The 16,630-nt window shown below is 47.3% G+C and overlaps 1 protein-coding gene across 8 annotated transcripts in view; it reads left to right on the top strand.

Moving 5' to 3' along the window:
* Positions 1-16,630, top strand: part of dlgap2a (discs, large (Drosophila) homolog-associated protein 2a) — a 405,726-nt gene that overhangs the window by 151,057 nt on the left and 238,039 nt on the right. For all 8 annotated transcript variants that reach the window (XM_078399927.1, XM_078399923.1, XM_078399924.1 and 5 more), the window contains one exon: positions 3,295-3,327. Coding sequence is in view for 4 of the 8 variants with exons in the window: in XM_078399923.1 (XP_078256049.1) it covers positions 3,295-3,327 (33 nt within the window). In the remaining 4 variants the exon portion in view is untranslated. The remainder of the gene's footprint in view (positions 1-3,294; positions 3,328-16,630) is intronic.

Here is a 16,630-nt window from a genome sequence, read left to right as displayed (position 1 = left end):
ATGAGAGGGGATCTTAAAGAATCATATAAAATTATAAAAGGACTGGACAAGCTAGATGCAGGAAAAATGTTCCCAATGTTGGGTGAGGCCAGAACCAGGGGACACAGTCTTAGAATAAAGGGGAGGCCATTTAAAACTGAGGTGAGAAGGAACTTGTTCACCCAGAGAGTTGTGAATCTGTGGAATTCTCTGCCACAGAAGCCATCACTGGATGGATTTAAGAGAGAGTTAGATAGAGCTCTGGAGTATTGTGGAATCATGGGATATGGGGAGAAGGCAGGAACGGGTTATTGATTGTGGATAATCAGCCATGATCACAATGAATGGTGGTGCTGGCTTGAAGGGCCGAATGGCCTCCTCCTGCACCTATTTTCTATGTTTCTAAATGCTTTAAAATACCTGCCTCAACTACCTCCTCTGGCAGCCCATTCTGTACACCCACCACCCTCTGAGTGAACAGTGCCCTCCTGTCCCTATTAAATCTTTCCCCTCTCACCTTAAACCTGTGCCCTTCCTGATGTTACAAGCATCCATATGATCAATCCCTCTGGGCTCTGTATGTTAGGTGTTTTGCACAGAATGGGTGATATCTAGAATCTGCTCCAGAAGAGGTGGTGGAATGAGACACAAGTCTGGTGCTGGGGCCGCTTCTCTTCACGTTGTATATTAATGTTTGAGCATTGAGGCAGACAATTAAATAGGCAAGGCACAGAGGAACTGGTCCTAACGTGGGCCTGAATGTGGAAGCTATCTCTACTTTGGCACTGTCAATGCAAACTGGGGTATGTGTACTGCTTCACTTCCTGAAGTCCATCACTATCTCCTTTGTCTTGCTGACATTGAGAGAAAGCTTGTTGTCTTGACACCGGGACACAAGGATCTCAATGTCCTTCCTGTGCTCCGTCTCATCATTATTTGATATCCGGCCACAATGGTGGTGTTGTCTGTGAATTTGTAAATTGAATTAGATGTGTACATGCTGCACAGTCGTGGGTGGACAAGGAGTAAAGAAGGGGGCTGACAACGCATCCTTGCAGAGCACCAGTGTTGAGGATTATCGTGGAGGATGATTTGTCCCCTATCCTCACTGATTGGGGTGTGTTGATCAGGAAGTGGAGGCTCCAGTTGTAGAGATGAGTGCTGACTACAAGTCCCATGAGTTTGGTGATGAGCTGGGATGGGATAATGGTGTTAAAGGCAGAGCTGTAGTCTATGAATAAGAGGCTGAAGTAGGTGTTCCACTATCTCTAGCACTGTCTCTAAATGCACTGCTAATGTCAGCATACTTAAAAGTTACACAATTTTGTAACCTATTGTAGATTGGCAATATTCACATTTACCTTTACCACCTCAGAGTCAGAGTCTACAGTAGTGAACCAGTCTGCACAAAGTGGAATATAGTATAGATCAAGGTAAATGTGTTGCAGGAGTTAAAATAACCTGTAAAATAACACCAAGATCTTAGTCAGTCTTCAAAGTCCATTGGCTCAGCCATCAGTTTGGTATTGCTGATTGTGGGAGAGAAGTTAGTTTAGTTTAGAGATACAGTGTGAAAACAGCCCCTTCAGCCCACTGAGTCCAGTGATCCCCACACATTCATGTGGAACTCTCTGCCTCAGAAGGCAGTGGAGGCCAATTCTCTGAATGCATTCAAGAGAGAGCTAGATAGAGCTCTTAAGGATAGCGGAGTCGGGGGGTATGGGGAGAAGGCAGGAACGGGGTACTGATTGAGAATGATCAGCCATGATCACATTGGATCATGACTCGAAGGGCTGAATGGCCTCCTCCTGCATCTATAGTCTATTGTCTAACACTATCCTTCACACACTCGGGACAATTTATAATTTTACCAAGCTAATTAACCTACACACCTGTACGTCTTTGGAGTGTGGGAGGAAACCGGTGCTCACGGGAAAATCCCACGCAGGTCACGGGGAGAACGTACAAACTCCGTACAGACAGCAGCCATAGTCTAGATCTAACCCGTCTCTGGCACTGTAATGCAGCAACTCTACTTCTGCGCCACTGTGCTGCCCTTATCTGTACTCTGGACAGCTGGATTATAATCATGTATAGTCTTCGCTGACTGGGTAGCACGCAACAAAAAAACTTTTACTGGATCACTGATCTTAGAGATAAAATATTCAAAATAAGAGTGTGTGTCATAGTCATACAGTGTGGAAGCAGCCCTTTGGTTCAACTTACCCTCACCGATCAACATGTCCCATCAACACACGTCCCACCTGTCTACATTTGGCCCCAGACCCTCTAAAACAATCCTATACATGTACTTGTCCAAATGTTTATGAAACATTGCAATACTACCTGCCTGAGCTACCTCCTCCAGCAGCTTGTTTCATACACCCACCATCCCCTTTGTGAAAAAGTTACCCCTCACGTTCCTATTAAATCTTTCCCCTTCACCTGAAACCTATGTCCTCTGGTTCTCGATTCCTCTACTCTGGGCTGGAAACTGTGTGTCTACCTGATCTATTCCTCTGTGATCAGATTCTCTCAGCATCCGGTTCTTAAAAAGAGCATTACGATAAAGTCTGCACGACGTAAAGTGGAAGATGCTGATTACAATCAAGCTGCACACAGTGTACAGATACAGCATAAAGGGAATAACAGTCAGTGCAAGATCAAGTCCAGTAAAGTCCGATTAAAGATAGTTCGGAGGACTCATGGTAGCTCTGGACCACGCTCTAGTTGGTGATAAGATGATTCAGTTGCCTGATAAAAGCCAGGAAGAAACTTCCTGAATCTGGAGATGTGCGTTTTCACATTTCAGTACTTCTTGCCTGAGGGGGGAGAGGAGAAGAGGGAGTGATCGGGGTGAGACTGGTCCGTGATTATGCTGCTGGTCTTGCTGAGGTGTAAGTGGAGGATCGTTTGTGTGATGGCCTGGGCGAAGTCTACAATTCTCTGCAATTTCTTGCAGTCTTGGTTGGAGCTTTCCCAAACCCAGCTACGATGCATCCTGATAAAATGCTTTCTACGGCACCTAGTGTAGATGGGGCATCTTGGTCAGAATGGGCAAGTTGGGCTGGAGCTCTATATGTCGGTAAAATTAGGTTTTATGAAAGGAATATCTGTGGCAGAATAGATCCAATACACATTTCTGTAAAGTCTAAATGCAATGAAATCACCATTTGTGTTCAGCAGTGGAATTTGAACACTTCTGATAAATAATAACTGAACTTGTTTGCCACAATTGCATGCTTTGCATTTTGCTCATTCCGAAGCTGAAAGATTGAAGGACTAACGGGTGATTCTTCTCTCCTTTTGTTGCAGAATCACAGTGTACCTTGTGTGGGGAACCAGAAGGTAGGTGGCCACTCACTTCTCCCCTCCGGGGGTAATGGCTGTCTTTTGTCAGACACTGGGAAGTTTTATCAATTGGTAGGTTGTGATGAGATCAACCTACAGAAAACAGTTGTCTTTATTCCCCACATTTGAGCCCATCCATATTAAATGTATACGACATCAAAAGTATCCTCTCAATTCCATCAGCCCATGTTTACCAGCATGGGAGAGTTTCAGTACAGGTGCCAGAGGGTGCATTGGGCAAGGAGACGAATGTTGTGTGTTCAGTGAGGAACGTTTGGTGAAGCTTGTGGAAGTTATTTCTGAAAGTGGATTCTATTTTGGGGAATAGAAATGAATGATACTTAATGCATTTTAATTTATTCTTGATGTATAATTGGAAACCATTTAATCATTGCATCTTAATAAAGCACTGATTAAATTAGACATTAATTCATGGTATTATTCCTTGAGCGATCTGTGACAGGTGAATTGCTTGTGTACTTATTTTGCTGGGACTCCATTATCCGTTTCAACAAAAGAACACTCAAGTGTGTAATATGACTTTTCAATAGTCCTTTCTGAACTGTAGCAATATGATGTCAGCATTTGTTTAACTATTGCAGAGTATCATTTTAAATTCCATTATAACAAAAGAGCAAAGGGCACTTGTTAGTGGGATTGGGGTGGTGGAATGTTCATTCACCACTGCTGCTACCAGTGGAGTCTGGACCTTTATATGCCCATTGTATTTTGTGGAATAGCCGATGCATTTTTGTAAAATGATTATTGTTTCACTAATTATAACCTCTCATCTGCATAAGATTGCCTTGCCCCTCATGGCCCGTGTTGTCCACTCGCCATGCACACTTCTTTCACTGCAACGTTAGAAGGTCATAAGGTCATAAATGATAGGAGTAGAATTAGGCCAATCGGCCCATCAAGTCTACTCCGCCATTCAATCATGGCTGATCTATCTCTCCCTCCTAACCCCATTCTCCTGCCTTCTCCCCATAACCCCTGACACCCGTACTAATTAAGAATCTATGTATCTCTGCCCTTAAAATATCCACTGACGTGGCCGCCACAGCATTCTGCTGCAAACAATTCCACAGATTCACCGCCCTCTGACTAAATATATTTCTCCTCATCTCCTTACTAAAACATTCCTAATCAGCTCACCCAGAAATCCATGACACAGATGCTGTCACTTTCAGAGCACCACTGGCCTCTCAGGCCTGATCTGGCAAACTTCCCCCCATTCCTCCTCTCATGCAAGGTCCTCAATCTCCATTCCAGATTCTAGGCTTGTGGCAGTGGAGCTGATCAGGGCCCAGGCCAAGCCTTGTACCTCCTACTCACTGGTCTGTCACAAACAACATTATTTTACTGTCGTTGAATCGTCCATAAACTAAGTTGCTTTGGATTGAACATTTATTATGACTTTTGAATCAAACTCTTTATTTCTAATCTGTTTCGTCTCTTTCTGAAGACTTCAAGTAAACAACCAATTTGAAGTAAAACGCTACAGTATTTCAGCTAAATGACTGGAGCAAAGAAGTCTTAACATATCCCACTTGATAGGAAGACAAAACATGATTAATGAAATCTACAGAAAGTAGGTGCAGGGGACGGGTGCCATGAAGAGAGTGCTGGATCTAGTATCGGTGCAGTGTTGCTCAGGGGGCGCGTGTTGATAAGGTGGTGGCTGAGACCAAAGTTAATGTTCCAGAGTTCAGGGTAGAAGTGGGCAGCCAATGCTGGAAGTGGCCAGTTGGTGGTGAAGTAGATGCAAGAGCTGTCAGGCAGGAGCAGTGTCAGCTTGGATGGATGGAGAGACTGTTGGTTGGGGGAGAGATGGGTGGAGAGACTGGCTTGGATGGGGGAGAGACTGTTGGATGGGGAGAGACTGTTGGATGGGGGAGAGACTGTTGGATGGGGGAGAGACTGTTGGATGGGGGAGAGACTGTTGGATGGGGGAGAGACTGGCTTGGATGGGGGAGAGACTGCTGGATGGGGGAGAGACTTGGATGGAGGGAAAGTCTTGGATGGGGGAAGAGACTGTTGGATGGAGGGAGAGACTTGGATGGAGGGAGAGACTGCCCATCAGCGGCAGAATCCAAAGAACAACTGTTCAGTTTCATCAGAAGAATTGGATCTCTCTCCCTTCGAGTCAGCACCGCCATTCATTGTGATCATGGCTGATCGTCCACAATCAGTAACCTGTGCCTGCCTTCTCCCCATATCCCTTGTTTTTGCCAGCCCTAAGAGCTCATTCTACCTCTCTTTTGGATGCATCCAGTGAATTGGCCTCCACTGCCTTCTGAGGCAGAGAATTCCACAGATTCACAACTCTCTCTGTGAAAAGGTTTTTCCTCTTCTCAGTTCTACTGTAAATGGCCTTCTCCTTATTCTTAAACTGTGACCCCTGGTTCTGGACTCCCCCAACATCGAGAACATGTTTCCTGCATCTGGCGTGTCTAATCCCTTAATAATTTTATATGTTTCTATTAGATCCCCTCTCATCCTTCTAAATTCCAGTGAATACAAGTCCACTCACCCAATCTTTCATCATATGTCAGTCCCACCATCCCGGCAATTAACCTGGTGAACTTACGCTGCACTCCCTCAATAGCAAGAATGTCCTTCCTCAAATTAGACCAAAACTGCACACAATATTCCACACACACCATAACTGTCAATGCCCCCTCCCTCACCTCCACACACACACTGTCACCCCTCACCTCCCCACACACAGTGCCACCCCTCACCCCCCCCCACACACACCATCAATGCCACCCCCTACCTCCCCACACCCACACTGTCACTGTCAATGCCCCCCCCCCCCCACCTCTCCACACACATACTGTCACCATCTTCACCACTTCCCCAAACCTCCTTCCAGCTCCTGCTGTTCGCTCGATTGTCAGCACTCCATGAAACTCGTGAGGTAATTTGCAGTGCTAAAAGTGCAGCATTAAGGCAGATGGTGTTAAAAATAGAGAAGCATTCAGATCTGATAAACAACCTCAGTGCTAGTCATAGCTTTATTAAACATAAGGAGGCATTTCATTTTTAAATCCTTGTTAATGTTTGCTATGTGGGAGATTCCCTCTGTATACCAGGTCTGCAAATGTGGCTGCATTTATGTGGAATGGGCTTCCCTCTGCGTTACTCAATGCCCAAGCAAGTCTTGCCAAGCAAGGGTTCCCATCTCCAGCATGTGGAGGTTTACTCATTTTAGTTAGTTTAGTTCAGTTTAGTTTATTGTCGCGTGTATTGAGGTACAGTGAAAAGCTTTTGTTGCGTGCTATCCAGTCAGCCGAAAGACTGTATATGATTACAATCGAGCCGTCCACAGTGTATAGATACATGAATAACGTTTAGTGCAAGATAAAGTCCGATCACAGATAGTCCGAGGGTCCCTAATGAGATCATCTGTGGAGTCTATTTATTTCCCTTGCTCTGAAGGCAACCTGTCAGCTGGTGTCTGTGTCGAGCCCCGTTTACTGTGAGACTTCAGAGCAAGAGTTTCATGGCAGTCTCAGTCAGGAGTCGCCAGCTACCTCTTCACATGGAAAACTGTTGCTGAAAGTCCAGGGCAAAAATACACCAGGCTGTCAAAGATGAAATGCAAGCATTGTGAAGTAGACAACAGGCTGGGAGTGTACTTGGTGTGGGACTGGCTTCAGTGCTCTGATGGGAAGGTGGGTCAGGGCCGCTGCTCCAATGCTCTCTATGGGACTGACAGAGCTGAGGTAGATCTCCTGCACTGTATATAGTGGGTGTTGCTGTCAGCTCAGACAGTGAGGCAACGCCACCTCTGCTCCACCTTGTACTGTTGATGATTTACATCTATGGGTTTCAGTGGACAGTGTGGGCTGAAGGGCCTGCTGCAGTGCTGAACTGTTCTGGGCTGCAGTGGGCGCTGCCTTTGCAGGGAATCGCCTGACTGTGGATGCTGATCCTCACCCCTGCTGGCCGGATGGATGAATGGCCACAGACCGTGTCTCGCTGGCCCCTGTACCCTGGAGACCTGCGGCCTGGTCGGCCAGTGTTCAGCCCTCGGCGCTCACTGCCCCCAATATCTGCCGCACACGCATGCACTCACACTCGCACACTCACATGCACACTCACATGCACACTCACATGCACACCACGCAGACAGGCACAGGCATCTGTAACTGAGGTCATTTTCAATGCTGGACACATGCCATTCAGCACAATCTGCTCCTAATAATAGAGCAAAATGACCTGTTATTCTTTTCTTTGTTAAAAATATTGTGCAACCAAGTGTAAATGGAAGTAGTTAGTGTTGTGAGGAACAGCATTGTCCAAATCTCCAGAGGCCATTTCTGCTTCCTGCTAAAGGACATGCACAGCAGGTGCAGAATGTATTTTGATAGCTGAGCGTAACTAACTTTATGTTGATATGCCACAGTGTGACACAGAGATTAACAAGATTCATTCGCACTGTAACTGTAGTACATCTTGATTGGATGTGAACATTTGTCAAAACATCGTAAAACGGCTGGGCAAGAGAATATGCAATTAACTTCTAATGAATTGATTCAGCTAATCACACTTAATATAAAAGCACCGTCAGAGTAAACAACTCTCTGAGACGTGCAAGTCACCATTCATGCCAAGGCAATTCCTGCAATATTTTGACATCATATTTGCAGTATTACAAGTACTTGGTTAATGGGTTACAATCCAGCACTGCAGCAGGGAATTACGAGTGGTCCTTTGTAAGCAGCTTCTGCTGTCAGCGCAGTTTGCTGCTGATCCAGCTCACAAGTAAAGGGAAAACCAGCACTGTGATTGCTCTTGGCTGTAAAACATTAGCTGCAATCAGAGTTAAGCGGAACAGCCTCCGAACTCCGCTAAATCGCTGCCTTACACACACTTTCATGGAGACTTCCTCAATACTCTCCTGTCACCTCTGTCTTTGGAGAGGAATCTATGAGCCAGGCCGGCAGAAATATGCAGCTGGCCCAGCTGATATCCTGGTGATTGTGTGCACATCGTTTCTTTTAACTTTCTGGAGTAGAATGGGGTATAAATGTCCACATTCATCAGGCAGTGGACCTCATCCACCGGGATCAATATTTAAGCTAATACAAACTGATCCTAAACCATGAGTAATCAGCTTTACAGTGAATAGCATGTCTTGTTTGGACTGAACAGGATTTAATGCCAATGTGCAGAGGAAAAAACATTTGCTTTTATTTTTTTCAGCCTCTTGTGTCGCAAAATTGATAACCAGACTTCAAAATGTAAGCTTCTAAATCAGCCCATGTTTGTCGTTCTTTTCCCTCGTAACCCAGAGGCTTTATTTTGTGGAACTGTAATTTATAAACTGGATGGGATTGTTCTTTTGAAAATTCCCAGCTCCACAATATTTATCAAAAGGAGTGTTGAGGGAATTGGAATGCACAGCAGAAAATGGTGATGAGTTAAAGGCAAAGCCTTGACATCTTTTCAATGTTTTCATCTTTGAATAGAGTTCCCAAACGGGTTAAGATGTGTAATAAGTTGCATCTTATTATTATGTTGTAAAGAGCCAGCAGTGTAATGTTTGGATTGACCTACTTAAGCAAATGTCCTTGATGTGATCACTTTGATCTTCTCGCAAACTCTCTTGGAGGAGAGATGCTCACAGTGGTGTCTCCTCGCTGGGCAGCTGCTGCTAGGTTCTGTGCTTGCAAGAGCTTTATTCAGGCAATAGTCCACTTCACTTTCATTCAGCAGCAATTGAAATGCTTTGGTTACAAAGAATGATTAAAAAGATCAAAGAAGCCGATTGACAATGAGCAGTTTTAACCCTCTCTGTCCTCAGTGTAGTGGACAAACATAACAGTCTGAAGAAGGGTCCCTCCACAGATTCTGCCGGGCCCTCTGAGTTCCTCCAGCACTTCGTACTTTACTCAAGGTTCCACCATCTGTAGTTCCTTGTGTCTCCATGCCAAAGGCTTTGCTCTCCCTTGATTGTTTGCCTGCATCAAGAGGATCATTCATAATGGGCATGCCAGATCTCAAGATGTAGATGCATGCAATGGAACACTGCTCGGTACGGTGGCACAGCGGTAGAGTTGCTGCCTTACACCGCCAGAGACCCGGGTTCGATCCTGACTACGGGTGTTGTCTGTATGAAGTTTGTATGTTCTCCCAGTGACCTGTGTGGATTTTCTCTGGGTGCTCCGGTTTCCTCCCACACTCCAAAGACGTACATGTTTGTTGGTTTATTGGTTTGGTAAAATTGTAAATAGTTTCTCGAGTGTGTAGGATAGTGTTAGTGTGCGGGGATCACTGGTCGGCGCTGACTCATAGGCCAAAGAGCCAGTATTTGCGCTGTATCTCTAAACTAAACCAAGTGATAGTGAGCATGCAAACAAGAAGATTGATTTAATGTGACACTTCATTCTGCAAGATACAAACGGGGAGAATCCAAATGGATCAAGGATAGAAATTGTGTCACGTTAATGTACCCTGACATTATTTTAACCTAAATAATCATGTCACCTCAGAACAAATCAAAGCAAGAGTACCCTTGAAATGTAATGAGTTTAGTGGAAACAAAACGCAGGGCATGGAAACAATTCAAAAGGGTTGAAATCAGAGCAAGTTCAGCAAGTATTTGTCTCAGCAGTTCAGTAGAGCACAGGAATTCCCGTTATGGCAGTACCGTTCATAACCCAATCTGCTCATAAGTCAGTAATAGAGTTCATAACTTCATATAAGTTCATAAGTGATAAGAGTAGAATTAGGCCATTCGGCCCATCAAGTCTACTCCATCATTCAATGATGGCTGATCTATCTCTCCTTCCTGACCCCATTCTCCTGCCTTCTCCCCATAACCCCTGACACCCGTACTAATCAAATCACTATCTCTGTCTTAAAAATATTCATCATTGTGGCCTCCACAGCCTTCTGTGGCAATGAATTCCACAGATTCGCCATCCTCTAACTAAAGAAATTCCCCCTCATCTCCATCCTAAAGGAATGTCCTTTAATTTTGAGGCTATGACCTCTGGTCCTAAACTTTCCCACCAGTGGAAACATCCTCTCCATATCCACTCTATCCAGGCCTTTCACTATTCGAGTCACACAGCATGGAAATGGGCTTGAAGAAGGGTCTCGACCCGAAACGTCATCCATTCCTTATCTCCAGAGATGCTGCCTGTCCCGCTGAGTTACTCCAGCAATTTGTGTCTACCTTCGATTTAAACCAGCATCTGCAGTTCTTTCCTACGGAAATGGGCCCTTTGGCCCAACTTGTTCATGCCAAAGAAGATACCCCATCCATTTGCCTGTGTTTGGCTCTTAACCCTCTCAACCTTTCCTATCCATGTTCCTGTCCAAATGTCTTTTAAATGCTGTAATAGTACCTGCCTCAGCATCCCCCTCTGGCAGCTCCTTCCACATACGCTCCACGGTTCATGGTAAATCTTTCCCCACTCACCTTAAACGTGTGTCATAGAGTGTCATGTGTGGCGGTGCCGTAACGGCTGCGGCTCGCTGGCAGTCTGTCTGTCCTTTTTCCTTTTTTGTTTGTGTGTTGGTGTTGGGGTGGTTTGTTTTTGGCTGTGTATGTGTGGGGGTGGTTGGGTGGGGGAAACCTTTCTTTTTTTAGGTCTCTTCCTCGGTGCGGCTCGGCCGCAGGACTTAACAGCGCCCGGTGCGGCTCGGCCGCGGGGCCTTCCATCGCCCGGCGCGGCTCGGCCGCGGGATTTTCCATCGCCTGGTACGGCCATAGGACTTTCCAGCGCGGTGCGGCTCGGCCGCGGGACTTTCCATCGCCGGTGGGGCTTGGCCGCGGGACTTAACAGCGCCCGGTGCGGCTCGGCCGCGGGGCCTTCCATCGCCCGGCGCGGCTCGGCCGCGGGATTTTCCATCGCTTGGTACGGCCGTAGGACTTTCCAGCGCGGTGCGGCTCGGCCGCGGGACTTTCCATCGCCGGTAGGGCTTGGCCGCGGGACTTAACAGCGACCGGTGCGGCTTGACCACGGGACTTACCATCGCCGGGGAGGCTTGACCGCGGGACTTACCATCGCCGGGGAGGCTTGACCGCGGGACTTACCATCGCCGGTGCAGCTCGGCCGCGGGCCCTTCCATCGCCCGGTACGGCTCGGCCACGGGGCTTTCCATCGCCCGGTACGGCTCGAACGCGGGGCCTTCCATCTCCTTACGGGGGCTGTGCGGGTCGGTCGCCTCATTAGGGGTCGAGCTGTCTGTCCGTGGGAGGGGCATGGGGGAAGACAGAGGAAGTTTTTTTTGCCTTCCATCACAGTGAGAGGGTGTTTGGAGTCACTGTGATGGATGTTTGTGTTGGGGTCGTGTGTCTTGTGTTCTGTTTTTTGCTCTGTGCTGTTGTGACTGCTGGCAAATGATTTTCGTTCGTTTTGAATGACAATAAAGGTATTCTGTATTCTGTAAATGGGGCCAACCAAGAGGCCCCATCAGCAGCTCATTCCTAATGCCCGCCACCCTCTGTGTGAAATCTTCCCCTCTCACCTTGAACTCTGCGCATTTACCCTATCTATTCCACTCATGATATTATACACCTCTACACGATCACCCCTCCTGCGCTCCAAGGAATAAAGTCCTAGCCTGCTCAACCTCCCCCTTTTGCTCAGGCACTCCAGTCCTGGCAACATTTTCAGAATTTTTCTCTGCACTCTTTCCAGTTTAACAACATCTTTTCTATATCAAGATCACCAAAGCTTAACACAATATTCCCAATTTGGCCTCGCCAACAATGCACCAATGTGGCCACACCAACAACGTCCAACGTGGCCTCACCAACAACGTCCAACGTGGCCTCAATGGTCATTGGGGGGTGGGACGGGGCAGGGATGGTCATTGGAGGGTGGGACAGGACAGGGATGGTCATTGGGGGGTGGACGGGGCAGGGACGGTGAACTGGAGGGTGGGACGGGGCAGGGCTGGTCATTGGAGGGTGGGACGGGGCAGGGATGGTCATTGGGGGGTGGACGGGGCAGGGATGGTCATTGGGGGGTGGGACGGGGCAGGGATGGTCATTGGGGGGTGGGACGGGGCAGGGATGGTCATTGGGGGGTGGGACAGGACAGGGCTGGTCATTGGGGGGTGGACGGCGCAGGGATGGTCATTGGAGGGTGGGACGGGGCAGGGATGGTCATTGGAGGGTGGGACGGGGCAGGGATGGTGAACTGGAGAGGGACGGGGCAGGGATGGTGAACTGGAGAGTGGGACAGGACAGGGATGGTCATTGGGGGGTGGGACGGGGCAGGAATGGTCATTGGAGGGTGGACGGGGCAGGGATGGTCATTGGGGGGGTGGGACGGGGCAGGGATGGTCATTGGAGGGTGGGACGGGGCAGGGATGGTCAAAGCACCAAAGAGAATTAGTGGGGCAGCTGCAGGCATAATAGTAACATGGTGTAGAAACAAGAAACTGCAGGCGCTGGTTTACAAAACAGACACAAAGTTCTGGCGTAACTCAGCGGCTCAGGCACCAACTCTGGAGAACATGGAAAGGTATCATTTTGGGTCGGGACCCTTCTTCAGGCTGATTGTGCAGGGGGGAAGAAAACTGAGAGGGTGGACAGGGCAAAACTTGGCAGGTAATAGGTTGACACAGATGTGGGAAGTTATTAACAGGCAGATGGTTGGACAACTGCCACAGATGGAAAGGCAGAAGGTGCCAGACAAAAGTGTTGCAAATTGTGAAGCTAGAGGAAGGAATGTAGGTAGAAGGGGTGGGGGAGGGGGGGGGAATAGGTGCGATTCCAGGTGTGGCACATGGGGGGGGGGGGGAGGGGGATGGAGGGGTGGTGGTGGTGAGGTTACATAAAATGGAAGAGTTCACTGTTCATACTGTGGGGTGTAAGCTACCCAAGCAGAATATGAGGTGCTGTTCCTCCAGTTTTATGTGTCCTCACTCTGGCAATGGAGGAGGCCCAGGGACAGCAAGGTCAGTGTGGGAATGGGAAGGGGAGCTCAGTGTAGGAAGGAGCTGCAGATGTTGGTTTAAACCGAAGATAGACACCAAATGCTGGAGTAACTCAGCAGATCAGGCAGCATCTCGGTGAAAAGGAATAGGTGACGTTTCGGGTTCGAGACCCTTTTCAGACTGATGTTTCGGGTCGAGTCCCTTCTTCAGAAGAGGAGTTAAAATGGTTAGCAACTGGATCCAGTAAGGCTTAGTGGAGTCGCTGAGTCTACACATGTCCTTTTAATCAGTACCACAGCGGTGAAGTGTTCTCAGAAACAGGGTGAAAGTATTCAGAGGAGATGTTGATCATTAGATGTTCGAATGATTCACCATCAAAAGCATCTGCATGGGGTGCTGCCTCAACAAGGAGGCATCCATCATCATGATCGCCACCATCAAAAGCATCTGCATGGGGCGCTGCCTCAAGAAGGTGGCATCCATCATTATGATCCCCACCATCCTCTACATGGGGCGCTGCCTCAAGAAGGCGGCATCCATCATCAAGGATCGCCACCATCCTCTACATGGGACGCTGCCTCAACAAGGCAGCATCCATCACCAAGGATCGCCACCATTCGGGCTGTGCCCTCTTGTCACTGCTACCGTGGGGCAGGAGGTACGGAAGCCTCAAGTCCCACACCACGTTCAGGCTCTTCATGAGGAACAGCTACATTGCTACAAGTATTAGTTTCTTGAACCATATTGACAATGCAACAGTACTACCACCACTTGCTCTACCATGGACTTGTTTTCTAATTGTATTTTGAACGAATCTCTTGCTTTTATTGCACCATCTTTTTTATACTGTCTTGCAGAATTGATGTGACTTTGTGTATAATTTATGTTTTTGTGTGTTTGAATCTTTGTTCCTACGATCCTGCTGCTGGGAAGGGTTTCATTGTACCTGTAACTGACCACACTTGTGCAGATGTCACTTGACTTGACCACTGATTTCAATTCTTTACAGGACAAGGGTGGAACCTTCCATTAAACAAAGTACCAAGAGTGATAAATGAGCAGGAAGCCGTACTTACTGTGAGAGATCTTAAATCATACATTGTTCCTGCTTTAGATTAGGACTCATTTTGTGGAAGTCACTGTACACCCGCAAATTAGCTGGAAGAAAGAAAACATTTTCAAAAAGGTTGATGAAGAAATGCAGGCAGCAGCAGACCCATCCATCTTCAGTTGTGCATTCAGAAATGGAATCCATTAACAAGATTAAAGTAGCAGATTGCCCAAACAGCGATATTGCCGTCACTGCAAGTTTAAAAGGGGTCATCCTACCTGACCTACTTATGTGAGATGGCAATCTCCATGCTGGCGGTAAGTTCTGTTATCTTGAGAGGCTTCAACGTCTAACCATAAAGCTCCCGAAGGAAATGAGCCAGCACTGGTCTGGTCCAGACTTGGCATTGCTCTGACATTAGCCCAGGGTGGAAGTTAACTCTGCTGGGGAAGGATTGCCACTTTGGGAGTATTAGTAAGGTTATCAGTTAACAGTTCAATTTATTGTCACTTGTATCGTGTGAAAAGCTTTTGTTGCGTGTTATCCAGGCAGCAGAAAAACAATGCATGTTTACAATAGACAATAGACAATAGGTGCAGGAGTAGGCCATTCAGCCCTTCGAGCCAGCACCGCCATTCAATGCGATCATGGCTGATCACTCAATCAGTACCCCGTTCCTGCCTTCTCCCCATACCCCCTCACTCCGCTATCCTCAAGAGCTCTATCCAGCTCTCTCTTGAAAGCATCCAACGAACTGGCCTCCACTGCCTTCTGAGGCAGAGAATTCCACACCTTCACCACCCTCTGACTGAAAAAGTTCTTCCTCATCTCCGTTCTAAATGGCCTACCCCTTATTCTCAAACTGTGGCCCCTTGTTCTGGACTCCCCCAACATTGGGAACATGTTATCTGCCTCTAATGTGTCCAATCCCCTAATTATCTTATATGTTTCAATAAGATCCCCCCTCATCCTTCTAAATTCCAGTGTATACAAGCCCAATCGCTCCAGCCTTTCAACATACGACAGTCCCGCCATTCCGGGAATTAACCTAGTGAACCTACGCTGCACGCCCTCCATAGCAAGAATATCCTTCCTCAAATTTGGAGACCAAAACTGCACACAGTACTCCAGGTGCGGTCTCACCAGGCCCCGGTACAACTGTAGAAGGACCTCTTTGCTCCTATACTCAACTCCTCTTGTTACGAAGGCCAACATTCCATTGGCTTTCTTCACTGCCTGCTGTACCTGCATGCTTCCTTTCATTGACTGATGCACTAGGACACCCAGATCTCGTTGAACTCCCCCTCCTCCTAACTTGACACCATTCAGATAATAATCTGCCTTTCTATTCTTACTTCCAAAGTGAATAACCTCACACTTATCTACATTAAACTGCATCTGCCATGTATCCGCCCACTCACACAACCTGTCCAAGTCACCCTGCAGCCTTATTGCATCTTCCTCACAATTCACACTACCCCCCAACTTAGTATCATCTGCAAATTTGCTAATGGTACTTTTAATCCCTTCGTCTAAGTCATTAATGTATATCATAAATAGCTGGGGTCCCAGCACCGAACCTTGCGGTACCCCACTGGTCACTGCCTGCCATTCCGAAAGGGACCCATTTATCCCCACTCTTTGCTTTCTGTCTGTCAACCAATTTTCTATTGAGCCATTCACAGTGTACAGATAGATACATGATCAGGGAATAACGTTTAAATAACATTTATAAACGTTGATCAAATGTGCAGATATTGGCAGAGGGCCAGGAGAGAGAGCCCACATGCCAAGCACCAGGTGATGAGCTCAGTGCAGGAACCTGGGAACATTCACATGTGGGAAGGAACTTGGGCAATGTAAGCATTGTCGTAGGCATCCCATTAAACCAGCCGATGGCCCAAACAGCAATATTCTAGTCCACACAGCTTTAACAGGGGTCGTGCTGCATGGCTGAGGATATTTAGTTTAGTTTACTTGTCATGTTGACAGAGATACAGTCAAAGGCATGTTTAGCCTCCTCTTGAATGTCACAAAAACTAAGGAGCTGATTGTAGACTTTAGAAGGGCTCAACATCCGAGGAAGTACACGCCACTGGAGTTAAATGGGTCTACTGTGGATAGGGTGAGCAGCTTTAAATACCTGGGAGTCCACATCACAGAGGATCTGACATGGGCAACGCACATTGCCGCACTGGTGGGGAAGGCAAGGCAGCGCCTTTACCACCTTAGACAGCTGAGGAAATTCAGAGTGTCTCTGAGGATCCTTCATTGCTTCTACTCTGGGGCTGTAGAGAGCATCCTGTCCGGCAACATTACAGTCTGGTTTGGGAACAG

Source organism: Rhinoraja longicauda, chromosome 5 (genome assembly GCF_053455715.1).
Source record: "Rhinoraja longicauda isolate Sanriku21f chromosome 5, sRhiLon1.1, whole genome shotgun sequence".
Taxonomy (NCBI): Eukaryota; Metazoa; Chordata; class Chondrichthyes; order Rajiformes; family Arhynchobatidae; genus Rhinoraja; species Rhinoraja longicauda.
Note: the sequence above shows the minus strand (reverse complement) of the source record. Positions and strands in the feature narration are given on the sequence as shown.